This window comes from Neopsephotus bourkii, unplaced genomic scaffold (assembly GCF_033783945.1).
Source record: "Neopsephotus bourkii isolate Nb327-2 ecotype Australia unplaced genomic scaffold, CSIRO-AGI_Nbou_v1 NB_107, whole genome shotgun sequence".
NCBI lineage: Eukaryota > Metazoa > Chordata > Aves > Psittaciformes > Psittacidae > Neopsephotus > Neopsephotus bourkii.
In genome coordinates this window covers 14,458,735-14,477,080 of record NW_026900624.1, presented here as the reverse complement: position 1 = coordinate 14,477,080, position 18,346 = coordinate 14,458,735, and the positions used below count along the sequence as shown (strand labels likewise).

At 37.4% G+C, this 18,346-nt stretch overlaps 1 protein-coding gene across 2 annotated transcripts in view; it reads right to left on the bottom strand.

The window, feature by feature from the left end:
• The window catches only part of LUC7L2 (LUC7 like 2, pre-mRNA splicing factor), a 33,693-nt gene that overhangs the window by 2,577 nt on the left and 12,770 nt on the right, over positions 1 to 18,346 (bottom strand). For both annotated transcript variants that reach the window (XM_061362598.1, XM_061362606.1), the window contains exons 3-9: positions 12,463 to 12,561; positions 11,549 to 11,659; positions 10,758 to 10,901; positions 9,197 to 9,373; positions 6,472 to 6,563; positions 5,577 to 5,606; positions 4,513 to 4,707 (exon numbers count right to left, since the gene is read on the bottom strand). In XM_061362598.1, coding sequence (XP_061218582.1) covers positions 4,513 to 4,707; positions 5,577 to 5,606; positions 6,472 to 6,563; positions 9,197 to 9,373; positions 10,758 to 10,901; positions 11,549 to 11,659; positions 12,463 to 12,561 — 848 coding nt within the window. The remainder of the gene's footprint in view (positions 1 to 4,512; positions 4,708 to 5,576; positions 5,607 to 6,471; positions 6,564 to 9,196; positions 9,374 to 10,757; positions 10,902 to 11,548; positions 11,660 to 12,462; positions 12,562 to 18,346) is intronic.

Here is an 18,346-nt window from a genome sequence, read left to right as displayed (position 1 = left end):
ATTGTGTCTGAGGACAAAAAACTGTAAGTAGCTTTAGACAAAAATCCCAGGGCAGCCTGAGAAAGTCCTAGAGCAGGCAGTCAGATCTAGGAAAGCAGAGAAAGATGTAGCTACAGTTTCAAACCCTCCAAGGAGTAAAATGTTTGTCTGCTCCTCAAAACATGACAAAAATATATTAAAAAGCCACAACCACCACCAACAAAACAACAACCACCCGCCCACCCAAAAAAACAACAACAACAAAAAAGCAAAAAACCCCAACAACCCACAAACCAAAAGCAAAACCAACCAAACACATGAAAACCAAGAAAGCAAAGTCTGTACTTCTTTGCCACAGCAAAGAAATAGGAGAGGGCTAGAATATTCTGTCAACTGGGATCTGAAAGATATTTAAAGAATCGTCTAAATGCTGGGTGGGATCCATCTCATCAGCTTTAAATGGTTGCAATGAAGACACCTTAAGCTGAACAGTCAGATTTCCTTAATAATATGCAGAAGAAATAGACACTTCAGGGCATGATTTATCTCATTTTAAAATAGACATAAAATTATGTCAGATGAGTCTGTAATGAGATTTACATCTGACCCAGTCATCAAAAGCCAGGTGAAATGAAACCCCATCCTATGACTTCAGGTACTCTTCATCCATACAATGTCTGTCTGGGAGTGTATTAGCCCTCATCACATGAGTAAGTGGGCTCAAATATATGGACACAACCATCTCTCAATTTACCCACATTCAGGTCTGCTGCCACGATTCATTACTGATTCATTGAGTATACATCTCAATATCTAACTTTAAATATGATGATTCATTTTAGTTATTTGGAACTTACAGTTAACAACAAGGAAAAGCAAAACTTTACTTCAACCTGCTCTTGATAGGCCAGCAATCCAAGCACAGGTAGACCTAGGATCCCTATAAACTTAGGCATGTTTCTGTTATTACCAGATGGGTAATTATCTTAGACAAACTATTGCTGCTGGATAGTTTGTGCACATTCAGTTGTGCCAGAGTGTGAGATCCACTCCTTACATTGATAAATTTGAAATGATATCCCAGACATTAAAAGATTTAAACCCATTCACCTGTTTATAAGACAAATGATGATACAGATTAAAGAAAATGTGTCTGTTAGACAAATTTGTGTATTTGTAGTATCTCCTCAGATGTAGCACACAATAAACATCCCTTTACTTTCAGAACGAAGCAGTGTCTGAGGGGTGGCAGCTTTTCATTTTATGTGAAACTAAAAAATACTTTCTGAAGAAGGGTGGACAAGAAAAACAGAAGAAACTGCATTGTTTGCTGCAAAGAGTAATAGTCAGCTAATGTTTGCCTGTGATAATGTTATACAGAACAGAATGGGAAAATGACTTCCAGGAGAAACACATCAAGAGTTTTTCCAGTAAGGAGTCTAACTGCCTAGTATGCTTACATGTTAAAGCCATAATGAATGCAATCAAAATGGGAAAAAAATCCCAGACATATAAATAGCTTTTACAGCAGGATTCAGAAGCCTACAATAACTGTATTTTATGGTACTTTAACCAAGTCCCAGAATCACACTGAAGACTTTACGTTAACATAAAATGATGCAACACTTCCCATATAGCAACCAAAATGCCGCATATCTCTTCAGACCCTACAATTAGTGGCACCATCGGCTGCCACTGCTGTGGCTTTCAGCTGTCTTTCTGCTGCTTCTGGTGCCACACTCGGCTCTTCTGCAAGAGCTTGGCAAAAGCACCACGTTTCCCAGATCTCAATCTGGTTATTCAAAACAAAAAGACTATGACTCCTTCCTGAAGAAGGTAACTTGATGGAGTATTTTTTTATTTTCCAGAGTATGCTTGCCAGAATTCCTTGAACAACTCAATGCTTTGAGCTTAAAGAGGCAGGCTTGAATAAAAGAAGTATTTCGAATCAGTATTTTAAGAAACTCCTCAAGACAAACAAACAAACAACAAACACACACACACACCCCACCACCACCACAAAAAAATCCAGACTTGGCAGCAAGTGCTTCCCTGGACTAGAAAAAGAGTTCTTAGGAGGCAAGGAAATAGAATACATTTGAGCCTATTAGTTCAGGTTTGTTTTGGATTCTGGCATCAACAGCGGCAGAGTATTCAAAAGGACTTCTCCCACATTCATGTGAAAAACAGCTCTAATGGCTAGAAGGGCACCTCTAAAAAAAAAGAGGTATCCAGCCTTTCTGCAAGTTCAATAGCTATCCTGTCCTCAGTGCATCTCTACAAATTCTTCAGACACTTGAAAACACAGTATCTATACTCTAAGGGCAAAAATGTTGTTTGAGGTCAGAGAAATAAACCCTGTCCAAAGATTTTCCCATTTTAGTCATTTGAGCTACTATAGGGGTTTAAAAAAAAAAAAAAAAACAACAAACAAACCAACCAGCTCTATTCATTATTTCAACTGTCAAAAAAAAAGGATGTTTACATAAGAACTTCTTACTGAAGTGATATAACACGAGGGTCATGCTGCCATTCAGAGGGACCTCAACATGCTGAAGAAATGTTCTGACAGTAACCTCATGAAGTTCAAGAGGGAGAGTTCAGCCTTGTCTTATGGAAGGTTTCTCTGCCCATGGCAAGGGGACTGGAACTAGATTCATTCTAATATTCTGTGAGCTGCTAATGATGGCATCATTATTTTTTTCCCCTCAAGTTAACAGTAACACAATGACTGGTACCAAGGATTTTCACAACTCAGGTGCGTCTCATTCTTTCAGGGCAGGAACTGACATCAGGAGAAGTATTTCCAGTACTGAGTATTATAAAGTTGAAATCGCGTGCCCTAAGGTACACTGTATTTTTTTAATACTCATTCATACAAAACAAGACTCAAAGGGCTTATCTTTTGATATTATCTTGCAAAAAGACACTGACTTTATCTTCAGATCACCCTGTGCTTTTTCAATTCAACTCTGGTAGCTGAGACTGACAGGTTTACTGTTACGTGGATAGCACCAATGGTCCACACCATTTCCTGGTTCTCACATACTTCTCCGCTAACATACAGAAGACAACGCATCACTTGTATTATGCACATCATATTGGAGAGTTTGAACAACTACAATGAAAATTGTGGAACAATCAATCAGTATAGTTTTCTTCAAAGGACTGAAATTGAGTTTTGCAAGGCTGAACTTCGAAGTTGAAGAATTAAAGGCAATTTCAGCATATGCTCTATACGTTGGTTCATCCAAGTTAACAAGTGTGTTGATTCAAATGAAAATGTTTATTTTGAGACTGAAAAGCTACAAGTTTGAAGATCTGCTTATCTGCCATTGTGAATGCCTTGAAGAGGCATGCTCTTTAGGATAACTATGACAGGCTATAATCAAGATGGAAACTGCCCCGTCTAAAATGCTGATGAGACTAAAAAATACCCTGAAGAATTCTAAATACCAGACACTACTGATTACATCAAGTAGAATACTGGACATTTCAGTTATCCATCTGCAACAAAGCAAAGAAAATAAAAGACTTGCATCAACACTGTTTTCTATGCTCTCTTAGACAGCACAACTACAGCCACATACATACTTCAGGAAGAAAAAAGCAGCTCATTTTTAGGGAATAGAGACCATGAGATACTTGAACACATTCAACACTTATTTCTTCATCCTTGGTGATTTGACTCCTAAGATAATTTCAATTGCAAACTCTGTGTGTGCATTCATTTCAAAACCACATCTTTTCTCTTCTTGCAGGTTGAGAGACTGCTGGGGTTTTAACACTGGGCACTACATCCACTGTATTGCTCTCAGACCTATGCCATAGTGGCTGACCTACAGAAGAAAGCAACCCTGGTTATGAGCAGGCCTCCCTGCTAGATGTGACGTTGTGCAACTCCAACACTCTCCTAAATTATGCTTATCTCACTTATCTAAAATAAGCCAGCAAATCCTCAGGAGCAAACAGCAACTGACTCATTCAAAAGCAACAGCTCCAGACTGCTCTCTGCAGTAATCCTTCTGTGAGGGGTTGAGCCACTTTCTTTGCAAAGCAACATCTTCAGATGCAATGCAACAAGTTTATTTTCAGGCATATCTAAACTTGTCTGGCACAGTACACACAGATGGGCTCCAGTGCTGGGAACAAAAGCCCAAGGTAAAAAAACCGAATGTATGACAGCAAGCAGACTGCTGATATCCCTGGGTTCAAATGGAGATCAGTTGTTCAGTTTCTATGCTGTAGTAAGCCAATAGTATTGACACCAATACTTAATGTCACTTGTCTGAAATAGAAATAATACCTAACCCTATTATTTTAATTAAAACCCAAAACACTATGGTATGTAAAGTCATAAATATGCTAAATGTATAAGTGAAGGACTTACAGTGGAACACATTCAAGACAATACAATCTGAGACAGTCTTAAAATGTGTTTAAATTACCAAGTGGGAAACGTAAAATTAATTTAGTGTTAAAATTCACATCACGCATCTAGCAAAAGCCATTTATTTCTAGGCAAGTATTTACCTCTTTTTGGAGCTGCGTTCTCGGCTTCTCTCCCTAGAACTATGCCTGCTCCTATGATGGCTGCGACTCCGGCTGCGGCTGGTAGAGCGAGACCTGTGGCGGTGGCGTTTCTCCCGGGATTTGGAGCGAGTTCTTCGCTTTCGTTCCCGGGAGGCTGAGCGAGAGCGATGTCTGCGGCGATCTCGGGACCTAGATCTAGAAACAGAAAGGACTTAGACCAGACACTGCATTCACGTGGCTACTCTATCAGTGTACAATGAATATTATGCACTGTATGCATAAGCAAATTTGTACAGAGAATGGTCTGTGGTGCTCAGAGCTATGGCATTGTCCTAACATAGGCAGAAAGGGGAAAGCAATCCTCCACTGTGACTAATGCAGCCAATTTTACAATCAAGTTGTGACTGTATGTATGGTTACAGCATAGCCAATTCAGGCTTCTGAAATGGATTAAAAATATGGAAAAAAACCCCACTTTTTAAAGATCTTTAAATCTTGTCTTTATCATGTGAAGTTGTAGAACTTTGTAACGCACTGACAGCGATCATCTCCCAGAACCTATGTATTACGATGTTCTGAGAAAACAGGACTATATCATTCCCCATAGCTACTGCAATAAAACTATTCTAGAAGGCTAAGCACCATTACCTATCCCTTTCTCCCCCCCCCTCTTTTTTTTTTATTACTTTGCAGTAATACCTCATGGGTGACCTTCATCTGTGTAAGTTAAGAAGAAAACTCATACTATTGACGGGTCATCTGCTGAGAATTAGCCTAGTGCTTAGGATATGGGTTTTCACCAAAAGGTATCAACTAGAAGCTTCTGTTCTGCAGAAAGAGCAACCCTATGTTCTAAATGTCATTTTGGGCAGTAAGTTGCATTGTAGTAGCCACAAAACAGAAGTAGCATGGTGATAAATACTGTATAAACACACAGGGAGATGACTACATAACAGAATATTTTGTCTGTAAAGGCGGACATCTTTATCAGTGCTAGACAAAATGTTCCAGCTTCTGAAAGGCTGGCTTCACTGGTGGTATTCCTTGTCTGCAGATTTGTTTACCTTTTGGCATGCTTGCTGTGGGATCTGGACCTGAAATAAACAGAAAATAGTATATAATTTTTCCTTACAGAATCTTATTAAACTACAACTTAGTAATAATAAACCAGACTGTTGACCTGGTACTGTATTTCTTATTTTACTAGCAATTAAAGGCTTTTTATTTGATGTTACCTATGCAACATGTTTACCAGGAAACATATTCCTCTGACATCTGTTTTGTGTTTGCTGGTTTTTATTTATTTTGAGACCACCATACTGCAAACCCAAAAGAATATCTAATCTGCTTTTTATTCCCATCCCTCCCACAGAAAAAGTCACATAAAAGGTTCAAGGCAATACTCCCTTATTTCTTATCACACACGTATTATCAGTCTGCCACAGATCTCAAAAGTTTATGTTGTTAGCCTCTGAAGCTAGTATGTCAGGAGAACTGCAGTTCAAATTCCATGCCACTTTAGCCTGAAGGCAACCATTTCATGGAAGAACAGGGAATTACTTTCCTCATTCATACATTCAACTATTTCCAGCAAGGAAAAACTTTTAACATCTATAAAGAAAATACCTAACATCTACCAGATGTTTGAAACTCACGTGCATGTAAGCTTGCATCTGTCAGATCTCAAAACAAGCTACATACCCCAAAATTATCTCAGTTAAAGGCTATTTGTTCAAATATGTAGACAATTCTATCCGCATTTTTTTGAAAAAGGTTTCTATGAAAGCAATTCATGCTTTAAGAGTTTGACATGAAATTCACTCTTGACCCTTTTAAGTTTCCAAGGAATGCAGATTATTGTGGTTCTGCAGATGTAGAGATGTGTATGAACTACATCTTATTTTTTCCCACTGAAGTTAAATAGGTCATTATGTATACACAATTAAAATAGATGCCTACCTCCTCAGCTTCTCCCTTTCTTCTCTTTCCCTCTCCTCTCTACGTTTCAGGCGTTCCTGATTTCGTTTCTCCTGTTTATCAGCCACAATCCTCTAAAAGCAAAAGACATATTCACTCAGTTGAGATTCAAAATTTTTAACATGAATGTGCTATAAAAATCATCTAGACAGTTAATATTCAGTTCTTTTCCTCATGTATATTCCCTTTCCCTTGTGTAATTATTCCCTCTCTTCCTCAGCTTTTTTTTTTTTTTTTGCTAAAAACCAGAAGTTATTGCAGAAGGGTTGCATCAGATGGGTGTGACACGAAGACCTGAAATATGTAGTTATATTAAGTTTTCCACAAAGGGGAATTCAGAGCAGTAAATCATGCCTTTAACGGGATTAGCATGGAAACTCTCACGTTGTATTTTGGCCACTGGGGAAAGGTAGAAAGGAATCAAAACTGGGAGAGTTAACGGTTTTAACTCCTTCACCTATGCTGTGACAAAGAAATCCTTAGTCTCTAAGAACTTGGTTGGACCAGTACATCATTTTGAGGCTATGTGCTTCTATACTGTGACCGTGAGACACATAATTAGAGAGGATGCTTCCACTGGCAGACCCCAGGTTGAACTCACTACTACTGGGGACAAGGCACGCTCAGTAGAGGGCCCTCAGATGTGGAACTCACAACTGGAGATCTGGCCAAACCCAAGTCTTGCCACCTTCTGGACATGATGCAAGAAATTCAACTCTTTGTAAAGACCTTCTTCTGAGATGCGGAACTGCCCCAGCAGCATCTTGATTAGATCTCTGAGGAGAGCTCTGAGGAAGGAGGGAATAGTTATTGTTTTCTTTTTTGTTAGTTAAGTACTTAAAAAGATTATTTTATTGATGTTTTGGGAATGTGAAATAATTATACATGCATTTTTTCCTTCCCAAATGATGCAAATAATCGGTTGTATCAAACCTTTATGTCAAATTCTATCTATTTTTCTTTGTGCATCAGTAATATAACTACAAGCAAGGTTTCTTGCTTAAGTGACTCCATAACTTCATGGACGGATGAAAGGAAGCACACATGATCTATTCCAGGCATCTAAGGTTTAAGTTACAGCAGCTATTTTTAGGAGCCTAAATTACCAATGTAGTCAGCAGAAAGAGTTGGGCTTTCCAAAGGATAAGTCACACAGTATTCATGCAAGGCAGCTGGAATATTATGAAATATAAACCAAGCCGATTTACTCAAACTCAGTAGCATAATTTTCTGCTTTTAGGACTTTGATCCATGTAGCTATTGTCTTTAGTGATTTCTACAGTTAAATGCTTAATTTGGCCTTCAACTCAACTTTCATAGTAAGATTAGAAATGACATCTGTGTCTGAATCCATTTCCTTGAATACCAAAAAGTCCAGAATATAATTCCAGTAAATCTTTCTTCCAGTACACAATTTCTGGTCAAGATCAAGATTAGGATAATATTCCAACTGGATTTCAAATCATCAAGCTATAGAGAACATGCAACCTCCCCATAACAATAATTTTAATTGCCTGACTTCAAGATATACATATTTTTGTATTCTGACTGTGGATAGCTACTGCCTTGAGTTGTTGGAGCTCATTTATTTCACCTATGGTCAGTTAAGCTTAAAAGCCTTCAAAAATTACTTTAAAAAAAGAGAAATCTTCTTTATTTTTTTTTTCTTTAGTTTTCTTAATTATGAGTACCTTCTAACATGTCGTTTTACAAGAATGAGCCACAGCAATAAAACTGTAATGGACAATCAATAGTCAATTACTCAGTTACTGCTATCAGTGATAAAGGTAAAATATCTTATTGCCCTAATCCTCCCTCTCCCTTATGGTTCAGGGGCAAAGAAAGATCGCTGCTTGCGTGAGGCTGGGGATCGGTTGGTGAGTGGTGAGTGGCTGTATTTCTCTTCCCTTGCTATTTCCCTTATTATTATTATTGGTGGTAGCAGTAGTGGTTTGTGCTATACCTCAGTTTCTGGACTGATCTTAACCTGTGGGAATTACATTCCTTCGATTCTCCTCCCCATCCCTCTGGGAGTGGCGGGGAGGAGGTATTCTATAGGGTTGGTACCTATAGAATAAAAGTAACCTCCTAATCTTTGAATAACAAACAAACTGAGTTTTAGTCTTTCACCCTACAGCACGCTGCTTGAGCTCCAAGCATTTCTGTAGATCTTTTTATTTTAGGAACTTCTGCATGTGTTATCATCCTCCTTATGTAGTAGCACCAAAAACTAGGATTTCAACACCAGGCCTGTTAATATTCAATCCTAATAATAAAATACCATCCAGGCCCACTACATGCTCCTGCAGTTTCAGAAGCCTCTGTATTACTTTTAAGCAGCCAACGGTCTAATAGTAAAATTCATCTTGCTATCTCCTATGACTGCTAAATATGTTTCAGTAACACTGTAATTCAAAATACTGCAATCCATTTTACAAGTACAATTGCACATTCTGTTCCAAAGATGCATTCCTTTGAAAATGCGTTTTAATATAGCTCAGTATAAAGCAGGTCATCATCCCAAATTAACCAGGTAAGTGATATTTAATTAGAATGTTTAGTCTTGTAGACTAATGAAATCCAAACTTTTAAAGTAATATGGGAAAAAAATTAAAACACCCAGAAAGAAATACTCCATTAAGGTTGCCTGGCAAGTAATTAAGTAGTAGCACACACATATACACACAAAAATGGAAGAATGATTTACCCTCAGTTCCTCAAGCTTCTCTCTTATTTCAATAAATCCTAAATGAAGTTTTCCTCCAAAGTGGTCAGCAAGTCGACGATCATTATCATGAAGACCAAGATAAGCTGAACACACTTCACAAACGCGTAGCTTCTGCTGCTGAAAGCTGGAGGCAGGCATAGAATTCCTGTATACTTCCTGGAGAAAAAACAAACAAACAAAAAAAACCCCACCAAAATGATTTGCTAACAGTTAATTCTCAATGCACAGATATACAAAGATAACACTTTACCAAAGATATACTACAAATTGATAACCAAATTCTGTGTACACCAGCATACCCTTTTGTTAATTCACACTATTCATAAATCAACTGTCTCATTAAGATCTGAAGGGGGCCTACACGGGTGCTGGAGAGGGACTCTTCATCAGGGACTGTAGCAACAGGAGAAGGGGAGATGGGTTTAAACAGGGGAGTTCAGGTTAGATGTAAGGAAGAAGTTCTTTACTGTGAGGCTGGTGAGGCACTGAAACAGGCTGCCCAAAGAAGTGGTAAATGTTCTATCCCTGGCAGTGTTCAAGGCCAGACTGTACAGAGCCTTGGGTGACATGGTCTAATGTGAGGTGTTCCTGCCCATGGCAAGGGGTTGGAACTAGATTCTTCAGGCTCTTTCCAACTCAAACCATTCTATGATTCTATGATACAAGGCAGGCTCCTTATTTTGAAGACTGGACATATTTAAAAGCAGGATATCAGCAATTGGTTTTGCAAATTAAATAAAGTGAGGTGATTGTCATCTTTATTTAAGACCATATTACTTAGAAGAATTAACAACTTTCTCATATGCAACAATGAATACACATTAACAGTAGAATTACTGTGTTAACATATTATGAAAATATTAGTTTTAATTTCGAACTCAGTTTAAAACAGTAGTTGTTTCCCGAGCAAAATTTATCTACAGATACTCAGGTAACAAACAAACAAGACTGCTTGTTTGTTTAGTGATACTCTGGTATCACTAAAACAGCTGCAGGTGTTTGTTTCTACAAATATCTACTACAAAAATTCTACTAAATATCTTGGTGAAATACCATATGCAATGCTCTGGATGAGTTCTGCCACCTGAACATTACAAGGACCGTTCTGACTTGCCCGATACACAAGCCATTGAGTAACTATGTTTTAATAAAGACAATAGTTTACTTCATTGAAGCTTTCCACTATGAGCCACATCAGCGTACCATGAGGTACAACAGGGGTGCCACAGCAACAGCTGTGAGACTGAATGAAGTAAGTCAGTCCAACAAACACAGACACAATTCTAGTGTCCATACATACAACTGGCCAATACAGCTAAACTAAGATAAATGCATCAGTCGCCAAAGAGGGTATAATTTTAATAGTATAGGAGTGACTTTTAAAAGAGAAACTTTACAGGATTCCAACAAAGCAAATTCTTTAGTTTTATATGAAGCAATTAAGTGAAAGCAGGTAAGACATCTTGCATTACACAGATGCCAACCATTTTAATCTTGACCCTGTCCTTTCCATCCCCCAAGCCTTACACAGTCAACTTACTTCTGCTTCTCTCTTCTTTACCCGAGCCTTCTCCACTTCATCCATTACTTTTTGAGATTCTTCCACATTGCCATCAGCTCCAAGCTGTTCTACTCTGGCCAGCAGTTTCCCAATTTCTTCATTCAATTCATGAACTCTTTCAGCCTTGAAAGAGAAATAAAGGCTTAACACAGGAAATACTTTTTATTATGGAAAACAAACTATTTTGAGTTATTATATGCAAAATTTACAGAATTAAAAGAAGCATGCAGAGACAACTTCTCCAGGTAAAAGTGAAACAGAAATTGCCTCATGTAAAACCACACTGAGAAAGGCTGAGTTAAAGTTTATGTACCAACTCAAGAGCAGAATTTTGTTCAGACTTCCAAGTAGTTCACAGTCTTGTCTGTGTGAATCTTTGCAAACTAGTATTTGCACTACCATTCATCCCTAGCATGTGCATATGTGCAGAAAACATATAAAAGTTTTTATTTTGCCCAGCAGATCTAGAGAAAAGCCCATCAAATTGTTTACTTCATATTTTGATCAAAAAGTATTAAGAACTACTAACATTTATATTGCATGGTATAATGGAGAGTCAAGTTTCCCAAGCACAAAAATATCAGAGAGGTCTCTTCCCTGTGTTACCCTCTCTGTGCTTTAAAGGCAGTTTTGAAAAGGATAAAGTAAACTTATTTTTACCCCCTCCTCAGTATAAATTCTCAGGTTTGATAGCTTGACAAAGCCTTAAGTTGGCTCCTCAGAAAAACAGACCTTCAAAGAGACTTCAGTAACTAGTTTTACATGCTTACTTTAGCTGCAACTTCAGCGCTGATCTCTTCTTGTGTTTCTGCTAGTCTTTTCTTAGCCACTTCAGTTCTCCTGTCACAGTCTGCAATAAATGACTGCAGGTGGTCCATTGCCTGAAACATCAACAAGAACACTGGTCAATGCTGTCAAGAACATGAGTATTTCATTAGCCGTAACACTTCAGATTTATTAAGACTTAACTTTAATAAGCTTTTATTAGTGAAACTTTGTAAAACCATCTTATCAGTTTATGGTGACTAATTGCATATAGAAATATGCAACATTTTAAAGATCCTAGTCTACACCATAATCATAGTTGTAAGTATTTGCAGAAATTTGGAAGTTAATCTGTCTTAAGCCTTCTCTAAAAAGAAAAGAGCATTTCTAACATACATTAAAATTCTTCTAAGGGTATTCATGTCCATCTCACCCAACCAATACGTGCAATGTAACTTTTCTTCAGTAGAGTTTTAAGCTATTAAGCATATTAACACCATCCCTTCGAACAAAAACCCCAAACCTTTTTGTCCAAATGAAGACTAACTTCCTAGTTGGGAGTTCAAAACTACATTACTCAAACTATGGTTCACTGAGACACAGCATATGATTTGTTAACCCCAGTACAAAATTATTTTCTTCAGTAAGCCTAGAATTTACGGCTCTCTTCGAAGCATGCGCAGCCTTAGCATTTATTTGCTACTTGATAACACTGTATCAGCATCCAGGTCTACTACCAATATTCATTAAATCCTGGCATACAATCATGAAGAAACGTGTATCTTTTATGTAACTGAGCCAAGGGTTCTTCTGCCTATTAACTCCTTTTGTATGTACCAAAACTTAATTTTTGTGGCTCAGTATCTACCTAGACACACAAAGTTATACTGTCTCTCCGCCATTATGACAAAACACATACATCAAGCTCAAAGAAGAAATCTTGATCTTTGGAAGCTATTTCATAGTCTGCCCTTAATGCCAGGTCGTGCACCTTCAGACATTCTCCAAGGTCCATTCTCTGAAAAGAGACAGAGGGAAAGTTGCAACACTTCTGAAAAGTTATACATGGAATGAAGTTAACATTATTTTAACAGTCAAATATACTAAAGCAAATCATCTCCCCAACAGGAATGAAAGGACAGGCTAATGAAGCTTTGAGACAGTACCAGATCTTGATACAACATACATGAATCAGGAAATAATAAAAGCAGACAGAACCAACAGCTTATCAAGATGGCTGTCTACATTAAAAGTATCATTAATGTCCTGCAAAACACATTGTTTTACTGGAAGTTCAAAACAGTGAGTGAAGTACAGTGACCGACATCCTGTATTGAATTAAAACAGCCTAGGAGAACCAAGTTCCCTGCAAGTAACTGGCAATTAAATGGTGGAATGCTTGATCTGAACTGTCTGCACACTCTCTGTGTTCCAATTATAGTCATCACCTGAAACAGCTATAACCACAGCCCCACTGTTAAGTGCTGCTTAAAAAACATTCTTGAAGCATTTCAAACAGGACAGCCAAAAATCAAATCCCAGCAAAACATTCTGCAGATGACTGAAGTCAAGCTGAGTGTTGGACTATGTTCAAGAATGAGTGAAGTATAGACATATAGGTATTTTATTTGTAATCTAAAACCGCTCTAGAAAGGGCAGAAAGGAAGCATGAACTTTAAGTAAGTAGACTACATCACTAATCTTGCATATAATGCCACTGAGAAGATTGCCCAGAATCTCATTAGGTAAGAAATACTATTTGAAATTGAAATTTGTATATCACTCAGCACAAGTAATTCTAATGAAATCTGTTTTCTGAAACTTTCTTTGGTGATCAAGACAGAGCACTGTTCACATGATAAAAATACCCAAACCAACCCCAAACAAAAATGAACACACGCACATACAAAACCCCAATCAACAAAACCGAAACGTAGAAGAAACTGAACAAAACCAATGCATCCTCCCTGCAAGGGCACCAGCTGATGGATAATCACTGGAAGTAATAATTATTTGAGTCACTTAAAACCAGCACAGTTTCACTTAAGTCTGCCCTTGGCACTGCTCACTTAAGAAAAATTAATCCTTTCTTAACGTTGAAAGCACATAATGAAAGCTGAACTCTGATGGAAAAAGCTGTTACTGCTGAACTAATTAATAACTTATTTTGTGAGTTTTGTAAATAAAAAAAAATGTTAAACTGTTGCAAGAAATTTGGATTTGAGCCAATAAGGCACTTACTTGTGCATTAAAAAAGAAGAAAAAAATGCATTTAAGTAGAAATTCAAGCCTCATGAGTACAGTAAAAAAAAATCTGATCAACTGCTTTCAAATTCTCAAATCATCAGTTAGATGTTCAAACAAATCCATTAAAGTAACTTTCATGGAAGCTGTTGATTTATTTCAAATGTTAGAGGAAAAAAAAACCAAACAAAAAACCACCAGAGTTTTGAACTTGAAAGCTTCTGATAAACTGCAGTTATTTAAATACTCTTCAGCCACCATAAATCTTGTTTTCCGGAAAAACATTTGACTGCAATAGAGAACATCTGACTGCAATGCTAAAGAAAAAAAGTTAGCTTTTCCTCTTGCAACTACACAGGACTTCAGCAATTTTGTTAACTGATGCAAATCCACAAAAACCTTGAAGCTGAGCAGTGTATTACACACATCTATTTACAAGTCATTAGATGCTGACATTATTTAAACAGCACCATTCTTTCAGGAAAGTACTTCAGGCTAGGATAGCAATGTGAAAGAACATTTTTCAATTATCTGAAAATTAGACACTTAAAAATCCTCTTAAAATAGTGAAAAGTTTGGTTTTATGCTGGATTATCACTTGCACTGATATTTAAGGTTAAACCATAAAACTCAAGGTTAATCCCGCTTTATGTGAGGCACTCCAGTTCTAAATGCATAGGTAAGGCTAGCAACATACTTTACAGATCTAAATACAATGCCAAAAAGCCTGAAACACATCACTGTAGCATCAGAAAAATTCTAGTTTAGTATGCAATCTATATACTTTGAATAAATGCATGAAATAATCTTTCATCATACTTTAAAAATAACAGAATTCACATGACACCATCCACTTTACATATATCTTATGCTGCTTTTCCCTCTGTTCGGGTTGGATTTGCCCTCAAGACAGCGCATTTTCCGATTTCTTTTTACTGGGACTTGTAGCTCCATAGCCTGAACGGATGGTAATTACTCTGAGCCAGCATTACTACTGAAAACTTTTCTGCCTTCCCTTTCTCACTGCACTGTGCTACCCTGTGCAGGCACATCTGCCTGTGCAGTTGAATACAGTCTGGGTACTGACCGAGTAAAATGTTACCTTAGCAAACCAAAACCAGGGGCAATTTCTCAGCAGTGTACCTTTGTCCAGCTTGTTAGACAGCCACACAAACAATGTGCTGACAATGTGTAAAGGAGAAATGTAACAGTGGACTTCAGCACCTAGGATCTCTCACAGTATCAAGATGCTACTTCAGAAATTCTTGAATAACTTCAGTAATATTAGTAGTAATTTGTGGAAATGAAAGGGGTGTTATGGAGGATTTCTTTTGTCAGATGTCCCAATCAGAAGACAGGAAATTTTGACTCTCCTGCTCTTTGATCCAACAGAGTGCAGCCTTATACGTATGTGGCGTAACAGACAGGGAACAAGCACAAACAAGTACAAGAGAAAAGGATTCTTTCTCATTAGCTTTGCTCCTAAAGAAATTATATTGTTGTTGGAACTGCTCCTTAACACAGCCTGTCCTAGTCTGATACTACTACTGTCTTTAAGACTTAAGGTTCTATTAGCAAACCCCAATGTAGAGAGACATTTAAAAACCAAACAAACTTAAAACTCTCAAAACAGTTTGCAAGTAATATGCAACATCAGGGTAAAAAGCACATCTGCTGGTATAAGTTATGCATTATCATGCAGACAATTCATCCTGAGGATGATTCATAACTGTCAAAAGTATATGCTAGATCAGGATTGCTAATGACCTTAACCACAGAGCAATTAGTGTTATAACTTGGCTCATATGGCTAGCTGCAAAACAGAGGGAGAGTGGACACCAATGGACAGAAGAGGGGGATTAGACCTAGATGATCTTAAGGTCCTTTCCAACCCTACCTATTCTATGATTATTTTAATTTTCCATGCCCACCTTGCGATTTGGTGCAAAGAACAAACGTGTAGTCTGCCATGTAAAGATCAATCCCATTTGAAACAGAAGATGGGTATAAGGGAGGCTAATGTTCAAACACTGAGCTACTAATGAAGAAAAATGCACATAAACTGGTTTTCACTGTTGATACACTGACTTTCAGACAGACTTACACTGAAGTGATTTACAGAGGAGTCCTGATGAATAAAGCAAATAAAGAAAGATGAGAACACCCAAGTCCTCAGGCTAGACATAACTAAAGTTTATTGAATATGTGAAGCCATGCTTTGGGCTTCTTGTAGTTACTGCACTTTTACTGAATATTAAAACCAGGAAAAAAGCCTATGTATTTAGAGAATTCTTCTTACAAGTGAAAGCTGTTGCAGAAGATCAGTCTAGAAAATTGCCTAGGTACCACACACAAAGCACAGTATCAGGAGTCCTTTTTGTATTGTTCAGCTCTATGTATTAACAGCTTGGTAACCATTTTCTGTTATGTTTTTTTTTCTTCAGTGTTATATGGGCAATTAAAGTGACTTAATTTCCTAGAGATGAAGTTTAGACAACTGGTCTTTCAAGCCAAACAACCTCATATTGAAATGATTTAGTGATCATTTTTCTCATTCCACCCACAAAATGGATAAAGTGCCTTTGGTATTAATACAGAACTATTGATTACATACATTTAGCTTAAAAATGATGCATAGCTCTGCTTCAATCAAACAGGTACCAGAAAAATAAAGTTAAAAAAAAAAAAAAAAGAGATAAAAGAGAGAGAATCACATGAGTTAAATATGACCAGACAGGGAAGATCTGGCCAAGGACTTGGGCAACAGAGAATCTGAAGAGTTTTCTGAAAAACAGATGCATACTTAGAGTAGCTGACACTAATAACCGAATCAGAGACTAAACTCTGATGTGATGCTGTTTCTGGAACATCAAATTAAGAAAGCTTTCTTTTCAGATCCTCAGCTATCTACAGCAAAATTCCCATTCTGGCACTTTTGCAGCGTCTACGCATTGCTTTGACATCAGAGATCAGATTAGTGAATGTACTCTATATGAAGTGCAAAAAGGAGCACAGAAAAGCCAAAGCTACTTGAATTAAAACACAGAGGATTGACATTGAGCCAAGTGTGACACAGTAGCACATACTACCACTACTTCTAAAACCAGCATGCATTTTTGACAGGTCTTGAAAGAAGATACTTTGGGGGCAGTACTTACACAGAAAATTCTTTCTAGCTGTAATGATACCCATACAAAAGCAGTTCGTATTCAGCAAGAGAAGGATTCTGTTTGTTTGTCTGTGAAAATCTGACATTACTGAAAAATTTGTACTGAAGGAACTGGATCTCTCTCCTTTTATCCAATTGTCAAGGCAACTATTGGGGTCTGTATGTGAACACCCTTGCTACTGATAAAAAGAAGCTTCAGAAAGACTCTTTGCTGAGATGTTCCTTATTATGGAATTCAATTTTCATCTGCACTAACCATTTTCTTAAACAGATTTCTAGACTTGTGATAAAGCTTATCCTTGTAGGCAACAAATGTCCTCTGGCTCCACTAACAGAGTTAACTTTTCTTAAGTTTGACTTCACCAGCAGGAAATAAATGCTGAGCTAAAAAGAGGCAGAAATTATTATGTTACTGAAGTCCTTAGCAACCCCTGAAAATTCCAGGTATCTTCAGAAATATAATACTTTAAATACATTTCTCCCTTTAACCATACTCACTTTGAAATACTTAATTCCTTAAACTAGATCTTCACTGAAAGACAAAGCTAGCAGCACTCTTATTTTAAAATGTTTCGGTATTTACACAGTACTTGGACTTATAGCCTGATTATATAATCCATTACCGTTGATAAATCTAGATAAATTAAACCCATTAGATGGAACATGGCACAATCAGTTTACTTGCCTGGCACTAATCTAAGAAATCAAGATTATGATTTTCAAGAGGCAGATATGAGCACTTTACAATTCATCACTACTGGGCTACAAATTTAGGTGTTTTATGCAAGAGTAATTTAATTTGATTTGCAAAGCTAAGAGAGTTCTTGCAAACAAAGCAGTCCTGAACTTAAAAGCTGGTGACTTCCAGAAGAATGCTTTTTTACAACACTATAGCAAATGATCACACTGGCACACCTAAGTTTTAAGCATGCAAATAGTTCCAGAGTCAATGGGACTACTGGCAAAGAAATCGAATCCAGATTAAAACACCTTGCTAAAACCTCTCTGCAGATGCGTGAACTAACTTAACTTGTTTTTCACAGTAAAAGGAGATTTCAACAGTACAGTCAGTGAGCCTAAATAGATTCAGCTCACCTTGAGAGGGATACCCAGTAGCATCTTCCTCTATGCTACACTGCCTACATCCCTTCTAACTTCAAAAACTAGCTGCTTCAGATGAGACCTAAATTTAGATGTCCATCTGGAGCTGAATTCCACCCTTAATAAGCTTAAAGTTAATCACGTATTAAAGTATATTGCTAAACCAAGGTCTCAATCAATATGGTTTTAGCCAGCAAGAGTCCTAATGAACTGAGTGCAATGAGTTCATGAGTTCCTAAAGATACTCTTTACTGCAGGACTGAGCATACCATACTTTGAGGTCTGTATA